At 47.4% G+C, this 16,439-nt stretch overlaps 1 protein-coding gene across 2 annotated transcripts in view; it reads right to left on the bottom strand.

Annotated features, from left to right (window-relative positions):
* RPF1 (ribosome production factor 1 homolog) overlaps nt 1-16,439 on the bottom strand; it is a 60,482-nt gene that overhangs the window by 13,318 nt on the left and 30,725 nt on the right. For both annotated transcript variants that reach the window (XM_085888336.1, XM_085888337.1), the window contains exons 8-9: nt 2,210-2,336; nt 1,985-2,068 (exon numbers count right to left, since the gene is read on the bottom strand). In XM_085888336.1, coding sequence (XP_085744462.1) covers nt 2,027-2,068; nt 2,210-2,336 — 169 coding nt within the window. In that variant the 3' untranslated portion in view covers nt 1,985-2,026. The remainder of the gene's footprint in view (nt 1-1,984; nt 2,069-2,209; nt 2,337-16,439) is intronic.

The following is a 16,439-nucleotide window of genomic DNA, read 5'->3' as shown; positions in this document are numbered from 1 at the left end:
GTCCTTGCTCAGTTTCCCAACATCATTGAAGAGAGTTGAGTTCCAATGAGGAATAGAACCCTCACATCGACTTTCTTAACAATCCTCTTGAAGTTCAGTCATTCAAACTCCTGGGTCTCACGATCAGCCACAATCTTTTTGGGCAAACCAAATTTCAAAGTTGGGCTCAAAGCAGTCGACGACTGGGCATTGTCTGTCGTACAAAGTCTTTCCTTGGCACACCTGAACTCTTATCTACCTACAAGGCCTTCATCCACAGGTTGATGGAGTATTGCTCAGCTCTCTGGGCTGCCTCCCCTACCTCACACCTTACTCGGCTTGATGCTGTGGAAACCAAGGCGTTTAAGATTATTGGAATCTCCTGTGATGAAGCTGAGTCTCTGGGTCTATCACTTTGCCATTGTAGACAGGTCTTTTCCTACTTCCTAGCCTTGCACCCTCCCTCCTCCCCCCAGGTTTCTGCAGGGCACACACAGTCCACTATCAACTACCTTCTTGTGAAACTACCAAAATCCAGAATCACTGCTTACCTCCTCATTTGCTCCTCTTCCCCCCCCCCCATGGAACCAACTTCCACATTCTCTTAAATCTCACTCTTCGGTCCAGGTCTTCAAAAGATAGCTGTTCACCATTTTTTTAACCAATTAATCTCCTCTACCCAAAACCACCTTCTAAATTTCTGGAGTTTATGTCAATGTCCTCTCCACAATCCTTATTTGTCCTAGTCTCCTTCTATTTTGTCCTTCAACTCTGTTGGCGTTTCCCCACTCTCTCTTCTGTTCATTTTGTTCTGTCATCCTGAACCGTTCAGTGTTCCAGCTCTTTCATGAGCCTTGACCTTGCATACAAAAAAAAACATTTTTCAATGAGTAGCTATCTCTCTCAGTACAATATTTTCCATCCAATCAATGCAAAACGAACATGAACCCTACCTGGCAGTGCAGTTAAATACCATAATTAAGTCAAAAACATTTCAAATTTAATTTACAACCAAAACACTACCAAGGTGAGAATATGCTCAGTCTTGTATGAATTTTGGAATCGGATGGATATTAAGACTGCTTGATTAAAGGCGTACTGTACTTTAAAATGTACACTACACCGAAGAAAGAGCCACTATGCCCGAGAAAATGGGAATCGAATGCCGATTCCTCCATCATGTCAAACACACACAGATAACATTCAGAATGATTCATTCAATGATAAATGACTGCTCATAAACTAAAATGTCCCATTAATTTGCCTCATATATCCATTTCCTATTTTTTGGGGGGCATTGTGGAGCTCTTTCATCTTGTTGGATTTGAGCAATACTTCCTTTTCATCAATGTAGCATTTTAGGGCCATCCCATGTTTCCATTAAGCATTGGACTAGCATAGTTCCTCCATGAAGGGTCCTTCGAAGCTGGCTGGGTTTTAACCAACACTGTGACAATGTTCTGAGACTACCTCAGTTTCCCAAAGCTAATTATTAAAATCCATCAAACAGCTGCCCCAGGGTAAGATTTGAACCCTCAACTGCTCAGATACCAGTTAATTTACACTGATCCTTTGGACCATATCCACTGATGAGGTGGAACTAAACTTGTACTTACAAAAGAAAGAATATGCTCGTGAAACTCTGTGTAATATTAGCTGTCTGCATGGGCAGCAAAGGAAGGCAAAACAAAAAAAGTTAAATAAAATACCTCAAATGGTCGTTGGTCTGCAGTGAATAAGAGGAGTTAGTTAACATTTCAGGCTTAACCCTTTCGTCAGAACTAAAAAAAGGCGAAATCCAAGGCTCAACCTTGGTTCCATGTGTGCTTTTATTTTATTTGTTTTGGCAAAAGGGTAAACTTGAAATATTCAAAGCAGATCAACTACCATTGATGTATTTTAAAAGGTTAGTGGAATTTGTTTTGTACTTAAAAATACCATGATAAATGCACTTTGTTATATATGCATGCCAAAATTGGTGAAACAAATAAAAGTCAGAGATTACGTTTAAGGAAGTGTGACAAGGAAATATGCCACTTCTTCCAAGTTAAAGATGGAATCTCCTCCGACTGGTGTCCATCTCATGGCGCTGGGGGTTGGAGAAAAGGCAAATGTGAAAGATCAGTTTAAAAATAAAAACTGGGATGATGGGGTTTATTCACTTATAGGGGATAGGAAGATGCATATGATAGTTGATAAAAAGAAGAATGCAAGAACAAAGGAGCCAGACCTTGTGGACCCAGTCATAAAGACCAAAGCACGAGTCAAAGGTTCCTCTTTGCAGGGAGCGAAGCTTCAGGGTAAGCCGCGGGCCCAGTTCCTGCAGCCCCACCTTGGTTCCATCTTTGAACATGTACCTGAAGAAAGGATTTATACAGAATCTCAATAATTAGAGCATCAGAACTTACCAGAAAGAAGGGATACAGTGTGTGTTTGCCATTGTCCCCTCAGAGGTGGAACCTAGCCAAAGTACAAACACATCCATTTTGGCCATCCAAAAAGGCAGGAACTTGGTCAGACTCGGAGGAACAACACACTTGGCAGGAACTTAGCCAGAAGCTGTACATATAACTCCTGAGCAAAAAAATAATAAAAAAAATAAAAGCACCCAAGGCTTATATTCTAACAGCAATGAAGGGGAATGAAAATGAAATGTACAATGTTTGTGATTAAAGGACAGTGACAAGTTTCAGAGCAGTACCGCATTCGAGCAAAGCCTCGTTTCACAGAACAGGTCTGGGCAAAGGACATTGATCGAATAAGCCGGGATTTGCATGGAAATAGCGAGTCGTGTTGTGCAGGACATAAAATGGCATCCTTTATGAAAATAAAAATATCACCAGATCCATACATACCAGCAGGGATCAGAAAAAGGAGGAAAAAAAAAAGCAAAAAAAAGAAAGAGAACTACGTATATGTTTACATATATGCTGTTTGGGTTTCCCATCTGAGCACTTGGCTCATGATGCTGGGTTTCGAGGTTCAAAACCCCATGCAATGTCAAAGCGCTTCAAAAATTAACTTTCAGAAGTTACATGCTGCTGAAAAAAAACATGGGAAACCGGAAATAGGTATCGATAGATAATGGGGAAAACTAGAGGGGCACTCAGTGGAGTGCATACCTCCGCCAAGGCTGATTAATTTACGTTTTGTATCTCACTGATTAGCTGGATCTGGATTCGGACCTGAACTAAAATTTAATCTGCTTGTTCTTGTTACTAATCAACTCAACCACCAACTTTTGCCTGAATGCGTCCATAACTTTTTCAGATATCCTGCTATATATCGTTTTAGCCAAATCACTCAACGGTGAAAAATCACTTAAAAAAAAAAAATAAAAATAAAAACTTTTCGTTTCTGGATTCAAATCTTAACCAAAATCGAATAAATTCTTCCTTGTTACATACCCAACCTGCCCACCAAGTTTCATCCGAATCCGTCCACAACTTTGAGATACTTTGTTTACAAACAGACAGACATGAGTGAAGACTACCTCCATCCACCTTCGATGGCAGAGGTAAAAATTGGTAAAGGAAATTTGTATTTTAAAAGACACATGATCTGTGAAAGCTTCCAAGCAGTAGCACCTACAATGAGGTGGAGCAACCATGAGGTAGCTTCAAATGTTGCATTTTTAAACATAACTACAAACGTGAAAAAGATGTTTTATCAACATCTGCATTTGTCTATCAGTTGGTATGGATGCCATGTTGGTTGCTGAGGAACGGTTCACCCGTTACGATGACAGGTTTTCAAATCATAATTGCTTTGCCGCGAGCTGGTGTGTCTCAGTTTTATCCATCAAAATAAACTTCTCGATGTCAAAAAACCGTCAACTTTGATTGGCCCATCGCAGCCATTGTATTCGAAAGTTACACTTCTCCATCGGAAATGAAGGATAGCTGGAAAAACAAATAATGATTAATTTGAAGTTGTTATGAATGCCTTTGAAAAGTTAAAATCCAAGTGTTTTTTTTCCCCCTAAGCCTGGCTCTGGGGGGGGGGGTGTTTATGTAAATGACTCTTTTAGAGCGTTACCCGAAATTTTTTTGTTCTATATGCCAAGACCTTCAAAAAAAGTTTGGGTAACACCTCCAGATCAAGTACGTTTTCTCTGTAGGGTCCATCTTGGATTCGCAGTTGGCTACCAGCAAACCATAATTGAACCAAAATGCCCGTATTGGGTTTAAATGGAATAAATCATTAAGCATCCATAAATTATTAATTTTGATTTACTTCAATTACCTATGCATTGCTTAACACATTTTAGCATGATTTATTCTCTTAAAACTTGGTTCACAGTTGAAAATGACCATATTTTACCTAATTTTAGTCAAAAACTTGACTTGAAAGTCGCTCAAAGTTTGATGGTCTCAGAATGACAATATTGTAAGTAGAGCCAAATAAAATTTGGCCAAAAGTTTCATTATTAAGTTCTCTGAGCAATTCAATTTTCATATACTCACAATGGGGCTGTGTGTGATGACCACAGAGCTCATTGTAAACCAAAGTCACCCCTACCCCCAAATGGCCACTTTTGCAGTATTTCATCAAATGATGATATCTCCTTAATTAAATGCCTTGGAAAGTTGATTTTTTTAATACTAAATATAGGTTATTGACCCCAAGGAATTCATTGGTAACATTTTTGTATTTCTTTTAGCTGATCTAATTAGCATAATCCCAAGATTTTCCTCAAAATGACTGCCAAAATAATGAAAAGTAGACATGATTTAACATTGAAGCTTTAATTAATGGTCGAAAACAGTGATGTGCATATGCTTCAATCTTATTGGGACACTCATCTTAATTAGATGTAGGGGAACTTGGGGCACAACCACATACCGGGGCAAGGTCAAGTACCAAAAGATTTCCATATTTTATTTCTAGCCATCACACCATGTTTAGAATGATATGGGCCTTTCCTCGATAAAGGTAATACTGTGATGACAATGCTGTTAGGGTCCATTTGACCTTGACCCCGTTGTTCGAGGCCAACCACCATGTAACCAAAATATTCCATATGTTATTTCCCATTTATTCATAACATATATATATATATATATATATATATATATATATATATATATATATATATATATATATATATATATATATATATATATATATATATATATATATATATATATATATCTGAACCATCAGACCATTTTTTTTTTTTAAAAGATGACTTTTTTTCACAAAGGGAACACTGTTGATGGTCTATTTGACCTTGGATCCTTCACTCAAGGTCAAATAACAGGTGACCAAATGATTCCCCATATGTGATTTCCTATTAGTGTATAATACATACCTAAGCACTCAGACCATTTTAAAGTAAATTACAGGGATATGAAAGTCTATGATGTCATTTTTGAGGACACCTAAGTGAGGTAAACTATGATGTCACAGTGAGGTTAACTATGATGTCACTTCCTCTTGGCAACTGGATTTTCAAGAAAAAGAAGAGAAAACAATGCTGCAAACAAAAGGTAAGATTTAATGGATCACCTTTGATGTTAAGGCCCAGTCACACCTTGACGTTTTAGCCAGCAATGGCAACGTATGTAAAACGCTGGCTTCCACTGAACTTTTGATGTTTTTTTTTAAAGATTCGGACATATTCATAATGAGTTGGTCGTATGCATAACATATAAGTAACGGACACAGAACGTTTCGTTGTCTTATAGATAACTTATACCAACGAATGCTTAGCCTGTTGTCGGCGTTCACAACCTATACCCAACGGTAGTCTAACTTATGCATAGCGCGCTGCACGTATCGCCGACGATCACGTGACGTAGCCTATTAAAAGGCTGCCGCACAATGATTCAAATCATAACCGCCGGAGAAATGGAAGTGTCAACATCACAGTCACACCTTGGCGATCTTGCCAGCGTATGCCGACCTCTGAAAAATGCGTCTAAAACGCTGGCGCACGTCGAATACGGTATGGGTAAGTTTGGTATACATGAATAGAATGCTAAAGTACGCTATCATACGTCGTAGTATGTGGAGTACGTCTTGAAATTTTAAACGTGTTAAAATTTTACGACGTACTTGCCGTATGCCTCACACGTTCCGCATGCGAAGGGAATAAGTTGTACGCACGATATGCGATCATTGGCACACGTCGACAAAAGTTACTTGTAAGTTACTCATAAGTCGAAACACGTCCAGGTAATGGTTAGCGTCAGTGTTCCAGACTCCCTGGTTTTTTTTTTTTTCTTCTTCGGTATGACAGTGATGTTGACACTTCGATTTCTAGTGCGGTTATAATATAATATAATTAATAGGCTGCCGCTCAACAATTTAAATCATAACCGCACTAGAAATCGAAGTGTCAACATCACCGTCATACCGAAGGAAGAAAAAAAACCAGGGAGTCTGGAACACTGACGCTAAGGCCTAAGTCACATTTGCTCTACGGCGAGGATACGGCGGCCGTACGCCCTCCGAATTGATAGAAACGTGCGGCGGCTGCAGAGTTTCTGCGGTGGCCCTACACCGTATGGCTATATCTTACAGGCCGTAAGGTCGCCGTGGAATTATAACGCGGAGTTATAACTTTTTTCATTTCTACGTTCGCCGTAGCAATTCTACAAGCTGAAAAAAAAACACTGGTAAAAAATTAAAAAAAAAAATTAACCCATTCGTTACCGTCCGTCTGGCCGCACGTTCGCCTTAGGGCCCCCCTGCGGTCGCCTTGCGGGCACCTTGCGTCTGCCTTGAAAATTCTATGGCCGCCGCAGGAACGCCCTAAGGTCACCGTGCGACATCAAATCAAAGACCGTACGGCAACCCCACGTTTTCGGTCTCGACAATTTATAAATACGCCGTGCAGCTCCCCGAAAAATAAAAACATATGTGACTGCTACATTGTGTGACCGTGGAAATACTGCGGCCGCCGTATAATTGCTAATGGCCATAGATTTTGGAGACCCCACGGCCGCCGTGGCAAATGTGACTTACGCCTAAACATGCTGTGCGGCTCCCCGAAAAATAAAAACATATGTGACTGCTACATTGTGTGACCGTGGAAATACTGCGGCCGCCGAATAATTGCTAGTGGCCGTAGATTTTGGAGACCCCACGGCCGCCGTGGCAAATGTGACCTAGGCCTAACCATTACCTTGACGTGTTTCGACTTATGAGTAACTTACAAGTAACGTGTGTGGACGTGTGTCAACGATCGCGTAGCGTGCCTACAACACGTTACTCATAGGTTATAAATAAGTTTCGGTTACGCTAAACATTACCTCAACGTGTTTCGACTTATGATTAACTTACAAGTAACGTGTGTGGACGTGTGTCAACGATCGCATAACATGCCTACAACTTATGGCCAGCGTAGCAGAACTTGAGTCATACACTGGTATAAGTCGTAAAATTTCAAGCATGGAAAATTTGAGGACAACCGCAAAGTACAACGATGAAAGCCAGCATACTACGACGTATGGCAGTGTTTTTAGGCATGCTCTCAATGTTTCCAAAACTTACCCATAACGTATTCGACGTGTGCCAGCGTTTTAGACAAATTTTTCAAAAATCAGCATAAGCTGGCTAAAACGTCAAGGTGTGACTGGGCCTTTAAGTAAATATAATGGTCAAAAGTTGTAAATGAAATATTAAAGAATAATTGTATCTCTTAAAATGAAATATTTTAACGAATAATTGTGAAATCTAGATCAAAATATTTAAATTTCAAAGCAAAATGGGGGAATCCCCCAGATGGGGGAATCCCCCAATTCTATCTATAAATAGACAAATTGTCTAATGTCATAAAATTTGATCGAGAACACATAGAAATATAAATTAAATGTCAAATCATACATTTTTAAGGGTAAGGAATTGAATGGATTTGGTTTCAAAGACCTTGACTTATGCTTTCAGGGTCAACTATTAGTATTCAGATATTAACTAGGCAATTTGTAAAATATTGTTGTGGTTGACGAAATTCGCAAACAACCATTCAGGTCCCTTAGGTGAGATATCTCTGTAAGTATATGTGTAGTTAGGCCCAAACCCGTTGTTAAGAGGGAATAAATGTCATTCATTCGGGCTGCGACCCTTCAGGATAGCCGTTTTTCTTTACTATCTTTATTTTGGACCAGCCGCCATTAGTACCACCACCAACCACGTCTCAACAGCCATCACACAACAACCACCAACCGCAACGCCGCTTCACAACCACAGCCACGACCTTTACCGTCACAACTCGCCCTCGCAACCATCGCATCACCACCATTCCCGCGCCACTTGTGGGCACCGATACTGGACTCGTGCAGGGCACGCACCGAGCAGCGTGTGCAGAAACATCACAGCCTTTCCGAAGAAAACGGATCAAAAACGACTCACGCCCACTTCTGTTCCGTCCTATCGGCGAGCGTGGGGCGATTTGGCCCCGCCTCCAGGTGCGTTGGAGTGTGGTCGCTATATGCAAATTCATGGATCAAAAAGCATTCACGCCCACTTTTCCTCGGTCCAATTGGGAGCCAGTTAGAGGTGAAGGGTCGGAGGTAAAGGGTCGAAGGTGAAGGAGCGAGGCCACGGGGCATATAAGGGGCCGCGTTCGTCAGTCAAGGCAGGTAAGAGTTCGGAGTGAGTGAAGAGTTGGGACGAGTCAAGAGAGGAGTCGGAGAAGGCGGTTGGACGGAGATGTGGAGAGGTGGCGGCGGCGAAGGCGGTCGAGGGGGTGCTCGTGTCAGAGTCGGGGAGCTGCGGAGGGGAGAGGCCAGCAACGCGACCAAGGTCGTGGTGGAGACGCTCGTCGCGGGACCCGAGACAGGGAGATATCCTCCTTCCCCCGAGCATCAACAACCCCCTCCTGTTTCCCCCCGCGCTGAGATAGTGCGAGAAGGGGGCCCCGTTCCCACCCCATACCAGGCAGTCCCAGCGAGGCCCGCGGAGTCGGGGCGCCAGCGCCATTTTGCGGCTCATCAGGCGGGTAGGCCCGACGCGGTCTCGGCCCCAGGCCCGCCTGGCCCCCCTCATCCTTGAGGGTGGTCCTTTTCTTTTGCTTTGGGTATATGTGTTGTCGGCGCCGTCTGTGAAGTAAAACTGTATAAGTGTTGCCGTGTGCTCGGTAGTCGGTTAGATCTGCATTGTTGCATTTGCTTTTTGTGCATTATTGTGTGTTTCTGCTCCTTTTACATTTGCTTTTGGTGTAATTGTATATGTGTGCTTTCCGTTCATCGCGAAATAAATGTGATTTATGTTGAACTGTTTTCCCGTTTCGCTTCGTCTTTTCCTCTATTGAATCTCCATCTTACTTCACGTAAAGGGTTGGTCGTGGGCTAAAACGCCCGATAATTAATCGAACCGTCGAGGCCGACGATAACACCGCTCGGTTATCCCGATAGTACGGAACGGGTCGCTTTAAGTGGCCCGTGTCCGAAGTCGACCTGCGGCGAGGTGCGATCGCCCGGTCTACCCTCCGTGTGGGTACTTAGGTAGGTCGAATTTGGCGAGCAACCCTATCCCACGCGGGGGGCCGATTGGCACGATCGTGGTGAGGCCGAAAGGTCCACCCGTGACTAGTTCCTGGCGTTAGTCCGAGAGGGTCACGACTGGATTGTCCGTCCGGTGGGCGACGTGCCGCAATTCGAGTTACGTGGCCATTCGCACGCCGGCGGGCGCGAATCCGCAACACTGGTGTCAGGTCGTGCGATATAAACTCATCGCCCTCCTCGCGGCACTGGTATCGGAGAACGGGAAAACGGGCTCTCCTGTCTCAGCTAAATTCACGGGAATCGGTCCAGGGGTGAGAGGAGCGACCCCCGATTCCCTCCAAATTACGAGCGAGCTAAATTAACCCTTTGCGAGAAATAAGATGGCGTCTCAAGGCGAGCGGGAGCCGGGGGTATTAGAAATGGATGTAGAAAGTGTAGAATCCATGGTCCAGGATGAAATCCCCGTGCAGGAAATGTTGGTGGTGCAGGAACACGAACTCGCCCAACTGAACCCAGAGCCCGAAATAAGTGCGGTGGCGGCCGCGGTGTATGACACCTCCCCTCCCCCTCTCCACCAAAACCCCCCGATCCTTGCCGAATCGGCTCACCCAAGCGCACCCGACATGGCCCAGCTATGCGCCATGCTGGCGGAAATGACAGCGGAAATGAATGCGAACATGAACAAGCAAATGCACGAAGTGAAAACGAAAATGGATGCAAACACAAATGAAATGAAAAACGAAATGAAAGAAATGAACGAAAAGATGGATGCGAATACACAGCAAATGAACGAAATGGAAACAAACATGAAGGAAGAAACGAAAAAGCTGCGGGGTGAGACGCAGAACATGGGCCGAAGCCTGCAGGCGGGCATGAAGGCAGTGACCAGGGAGCTTAAAATGGCGACTCCACGTGTGGGAGCGAACGAGCTGGGAGGGGGTGCAACGGCTGTCGGGCCCGCAGTGGAGGCGGGTGAAAAAATAATTCGGGGGACGTGTTGGGCGAGGGTCGTGACGGAAAAAAAGTGACGGTAACCGAGAGGGACAAACTAATTGGGGTGACGGAGACGTGCACGAGGGAGATAACAAGGGAAGAGACGGAAATAATAGTTGAGACAAGGGAGGTAAAGGGTGAAGAGGTGACTGAGTTGGCAGAGACACGGGAGATGGGAACGATAGAGGGAAGACTACACGATGAAGACGGGGTAAGTGACGCACACACACACACGGAGGTAGTGGAGGATAATGGGGGTGAGCTCGCGGACTGGGTGGAGACCCAGTGCGAGCAGCTGGATAGCCTCCTCCAGGAACGAGGGGAGGGAGTATGCCCCCTTGAGGCGAGTCACGACCAGGTGGGTTCGGTCGTGCTTTGCGAGGTCGAGGGGATGAGTGCTGTGGACGGGTGCACGCCGAGCTTGGGGGGTATAGAGGCCCCGGAGACCCTTGTGGGGACACAAATCCCCAGTGTGGTTGTCCCTGTGTGTGTGGTGCAAGGTGTGAGTGCCCCCGCGTGTGTGAGTGAGGCACGGTGTATGAGTGAGGCACCGCGGATGAGTGCCCCCGCGTGTGTGAGTGAGGAACCGCGGATGAGTGCCCCCGCGTGTGTGAGTGAGGCACCGCGGATGAGTGCCCCCGCGTGTGTGAGTAGTATGGTTTGTGTGAGGGAAATGGCACGAGTGAGTGAAAGGCCACGAGTGAGTGGAGCCACGTGTGCAAGGGAAATGGCATGCGTGAGTGAGCGGCCGAGTGTGAGAGAGACAGCGTGTGCAAGGTCGCTGTGTGTGAGGGAGATGTCGGTCGGCATGTGTGAACATGCAGCCGCGTCTCCCGGTGTGAGTTTAATGGTGAGGTGTGTTTGCGTCGTAACACGCGGGAGTGCGTGTGTGGAATGGAGACGGAGACTGCGACAGAGGAACGAAAGCCGAGTAGCGGCTGTAGTTGTTTCGGGGACCGTGCCGGGTTCACCCAGCAGTGAGCACGAGGTCCGTGCTGTGCAACGCACGAGGCCCCCACGTGCTCGCTTGCGAGAGTGAAGTCCCGGTCCGGAAACGCACGCGGTGGATTTGCCGATCCCGCGGACGGACAAAGTTTAGGCAGGATAATGGATTTGGACCGGACGGGTTCTCCACGCGATCGTGTGTGTTAAGCTCCAACGGGCAAAGCACATGTGTTCGCGTGGGGAACCCCTCGAGATGTGGGGCTTGTTTTTTTTTATGCGCACGGTGACGTCATGGCTGCACGTGGGGTTGGAATCCGGCAGGAGGGGTATCCCTGCCGGATGGTACCGTCCAAGGAGGGACGAGGTACACGTGCAGCTGCATGACGTCACGGGCAGGGGCAAAGTGCGCGAGCTGTGAGTTACCGCGCTGGTGCTGCACAATAAGAAAAAAAAAAAAAAAAAAAAAAAAACAGCAAGCCTCACTTTCGGGTGCACAGGATTCCTGGGCAAGGGGTGGAAGACCCCCTTGACCAGGGCACAGGATGGAAACTAGTTAGGGGGAAGGGTTAGCTTAGCTAGACCGGCTCCATGGGGCAGGGGTAAGTCCTCATGGGGCCCGTGGAATGGATTAGTTAGAGGGATTGTAGTCAGATTTAGGTTGGGAAAGTTATTTTAGAGATTTGGAGACAGTGACAGACTTGTGAATGTGTAGGGGGGATGTAGTTATCGACGTAGTGTTAAAAGGAACGTGCTGTAGTTTAAGGGACGACGTGGGAGCACGAGTTAATTAGGGGATGTAGTTAGGAGGATGGCAGAGTTCAGCGGTGTGTGTGTTGAAGAGTTGGTGAGTTGTGAGGTGAGCACTTGTTGAGTGAGTGAGGCCAGCGGGTCTGTGTGAGTGGAGTGAATGGGGAATGCATGGTGCGATGAGTGATTGGGGGGAGGAGTGACTCCCGCCCAAGGGACCCCGGGGTCAGTGTAGAGTGAGTTAGCTGGGTTAGTTAAATTTACAAAATGGAGGTCGTTTTGTTGTTGGTGGGAGTGTTGGCTCGAAACCTGTTTGGAGGGGTGCAGGAGCCCTGTTGACGGGCTGGGAGCGTGGCTGCGAAAGGTGAGTATCGCTGAGTGGGTACCCCGGGCACCAGGCTAGTCGGCCGTGGTAGGCCAAGGGCCCATGGGGGGCCGGGATAGCGTAGTGGGCACGGGTGCGCCTGCTTGGTGCGGGGCCCGGGGCGCCATTAGCCGCGTGGGCAGTGTTGTGGGCACGGGTGACCCTCGGAAAGGGGCCTGGGAAGCCAGCCTGCCACGTGTGCGTTTCAGGGGAGGTGCCATGGGGGGCACTCCCCGGTGTTAGGGAGCTGGTAGGCTCGGAGGCAGTGTAGTGCCCGTGGGTGCCATAGCGGGAGAATCGGCAGAGGGTCGTGCCTGCCAAAGGGAGCCACGTGTCCCAGCCATGAGACCGTGTGAGGGCACGGAGAGAAAATTGGGGGGCGAGGCCCGAAATTGTGAGGACACCAACACAGGCGACGGGAATCTGGGTTGTTAGAACCAATAGTTTAAGCGAGAGGCGCTTGTTGAAAGCCCCGGGGTAGTTTAACAGTTAAATGGTTAGGGTAGATAGGAAGTGTACCCCTCCGCACCATCCATCCCCTCGCTCTCGTTGTGGGCCGCTGGACCCACTTTGTGTTATAGATCGCTGAACTCTGGGGAGGCCATCCTGAGGCTTGAATTGGGCCTCGACACAGGACGTTAGCTCTCCCTTATTCCCCTCCGGGAAGGGAACGTAGGGGTTGGGAGTAGGCTTGGTGACAGGATAGGTTAGCCGAACAAGGACAGTACAGGGGGTTAGGGGACGATTTATAGTGGGGAAGTAAAAATAAAAAAATAAGTTGGGGCTAAATTGGGGTTTGACAAATTAAGGGAGTGGGTATAGACAGTGACAGTGACAGCAATAGGTTGGGAGGGAGACCTTAGGGTAGGTCCGAGCCCGCCTCCCGAGTGGCCAGCACCACCGCACTCCCTCCACCACCTCCACTGAACGACAAAGGCTGGCCAGCTTCATCTGCTGGCTGCGTTGCTGCAAGGCAGAGGCCGGCCAACTTCATCGGCAGCTGTTGTTTTGCTGCAAGGCCTGTGCCGGCTGGATTGTCTGCAGCTGCTGTGCTGCAAGGCCTGCGCCGGCCGGATCGTCTGCAGCTGTTTTCTGCAAGGCCTGTGCCGGCCAGTTCGTCTGCCGGCTGTGTTTGCCTGCAGCGGCCTTCTTCTGCGGGCTGTGTTTGCCTGATCACCTTTGCCATGCCATGCCCACTGCCCCTGTTCACCAGCCCCGTTCAATTTTTGCTTTGCCCCCCCCCCTGTTCATTGCCATGTGCGCCAGGATCAAGGCAACAGTTTGCAAGCTGCGAGAACTGCCCTGTTGGCAGCTACAACACGGGCCTGCAGTGGCGGGCCGTGCACCGTGTTTGCGTCCATCCATTCATCCATCCATTCGTTGTGTTCATTGCGTGTGCCACTTGAGCTGGCACGGAGACTGCGTTGTGCAGCCCATGCACCGTTGTGGTTCACTGCGTTCAGTTCAAAAGGGAAGGCCTTGGACTGCGTGTGAGCAGCCGGCCACGTTCCCTGTCACCTGCATTTTTTGAGTCAGAGACTGCATGCGAGCAGCCTGGCTCCCTGCTAACTGCTTTCTTTTTGCAGAGTTCAGTGATCCTGGGCCATGGTTTAGTGTAAAATTTGTAAGTTAAGGTTAAGATGTACTGTAAATATGAGTGCGCCCCCGGCATGTCTGTCTTAGCGCCGGCAATTTTATTTAAGTCGTCCGTGTGAGTGGGTTTGTTTAGGTAGTGACTCAGCCCTCAGGTTATTTATTTTGGGGACACGAATACCATGAATGTCGCACTCAGGGATCCGTAGGTAAAATGTACTCGGGGAAAACTACACATGATGGCACACAAAAATTTGACGACTCGGGACGAGTCTGTAAAAAGGGGAGGGGGTAGTGTTGTGGTTGACGAAATTCGCAAACCACCATTCAGGTCCCTTCGGTGAGATATCTCTGTAAGTATATGTGTAGTTAGGCCCAAACCCGTTGTTTAGAGGGAATAAATGTCATTCATTCGGGCTGCGACCCTTCAGGATAGCCGTTTTTTTTACTATCTTTATTTTGGACCAGCCGCCATTACTACCACCACCAACCACGTCTCAACAGCCATCACACAACAACCACCATCCGCAACGCTGCTTCACAACCACAGCCACGACCTTTACAGTCACAACTCGCCCTTGCAACCATCGCATCACCACCATTCCCGCGCCACTTGTGGGCACCGATACTGGACTCGTGCAGGGCGCGCACCGAGCAGTGTGTGCAGAAACATCACAGCCTTTCCGAAGAAAACGGATCAAAAACGACTCACGCCCACTTCTGTTCCGTCCTATCGGCGAGCGTGGGGCGATTTGGCCCCGCCTCCACGTGTGTTGGAGTGTGGTCGCTATATGCAAATTCATGGATCAAAAAGCATTCACGCCCACTTTTCCTCGGTCCAATGGGGAGCCAGTTAGAGGTGAAGGGTCGGAGGTAAAGGGTCGAAGGTGAAGGAGCGAGGCCACGGGGCATATAAGGGGCCGCGTTCGTCAGTCAAGGCAGTTAAGAGTTCGGAGTGAGTGAAGAGTTGGGACGAGTCAAGAGAGGAGTCGGAGAAGGCGGTTGGACGGAGCGGGACCCGAGACAGGGAGATATCCTCCTTCTCCCGAGCATCAACAACCCCCTCCTGTTTCCCCCCGCGCTGAGATAGTGAGAGAAGGGGGCCCCGTTCCCACCCCATACCAGGCAGTCCCAGCGAGGCCCGCGGAGTCGGGGCGCCAGCGCCATTTTGCGGCTCATCATCAGACGGGTAGGCCCGACGCGGTCTCGGCCCCAGGCCCGCCTGCCCCCCCTCATCCTTGAGGGTGGTCCTTTTCTTTTGCTTTGGGTATATGTGTTGTCGGCGCCGTCTGTGAAGTAAAACTGTATAAGTGTTGCCGTGTGCTCGGTAGTCGGTTAGATCTGCATTGTTGCATTTGCTTTTTGTGCATTATTGTGTGTTTCTGCTCCTTTTACATTTGCTTTTGGTGTAATTGTATATGTGTGCTTTCCGTTCATCGCGAAATAAATGTGCTTTATGTTGAACTGTTTTCCCGTTTCGCTTCGTCTTTTCCTCTATTGAATCTCCATCTTACTTCACGTAAAGGGTTGGTCGTGGGCTAAAACGCCCGATAATTAATCGAACCGTCGAGGCCGACGATAACACCGCTCGGTTATCCCGATAGTACGGAACGGGTCGCTTAAAGTGGCCCGCGTCGAGGTGCGATCGCCTGGTCTACCCTCCGTGTGGGTACTTAGGTAGGTCGAATTTGGCGAGCAACCCTATCCCACGCGGGGGGCCGATTGGCACGATCGTGGTGAGGCCGAAAGGTCCACCCGTGACTAGTTCCCGGCGTTAGTCCGAGAGGGTCACGACTGGATTGTCCGTCCGGTGGGCGACGTGCCGCGATTCGAGTTACGTGGCCGTTCGCACGCCGGCGGGCGCGAATCCGCAACAATATAATAAAACCTGATCTAGAACACATAGAAATACGAGTTATATATCAAATCATCACATTTTTAAGGGTAAGGAATTTAATGGATTTGGTTTCCAATACCTTGACCTTGGCCTATGTTTTCAAGGTCAACTATTATTATGCACATATTAAATGTATCAGCTTGTCAAATCATATCTAGGATACATATGAATATGAAGAAAATGATAAATTATCAGAAGTTGAGGAAGAATGGAATGGAAACTATCATCACATGTTTTCTGCCAAAACAATAAAACAAAAACAGACCCCCATTAACATGAACACATGTAACATGGGGCACAACCATACATGTAAATGGATGGGGCACAACCACAGAGGGAGTGGGAGTGGGAGGGAGCTCGAGGGAGTGGGAAGGATATTAAGTTAGAGTTTCATCTTGAATATTGTTCTGCATTCCAAATTTTCAATATTTTGGCAGCAATTTTGGAATTATTAATAAGTACAGCAACT

This window comes from Eptatretus burgeri, chromosome 7 (genome assembly GCF_056783735.1).
Source record: "Eptatretus burgeri isolate ZD-2024b chromosome 7, Ebu_testis_v1, whole genome shotgun sequence".
NCBI lineage: Eukaryota > Metazoa > Chordata > Myxini > Myxiniformes > Myxinidae > Eptatretus > Eptatretus burgeri.
This window is presented reverse-complemented; position numbering and strand designations above follow the sequence as displayed.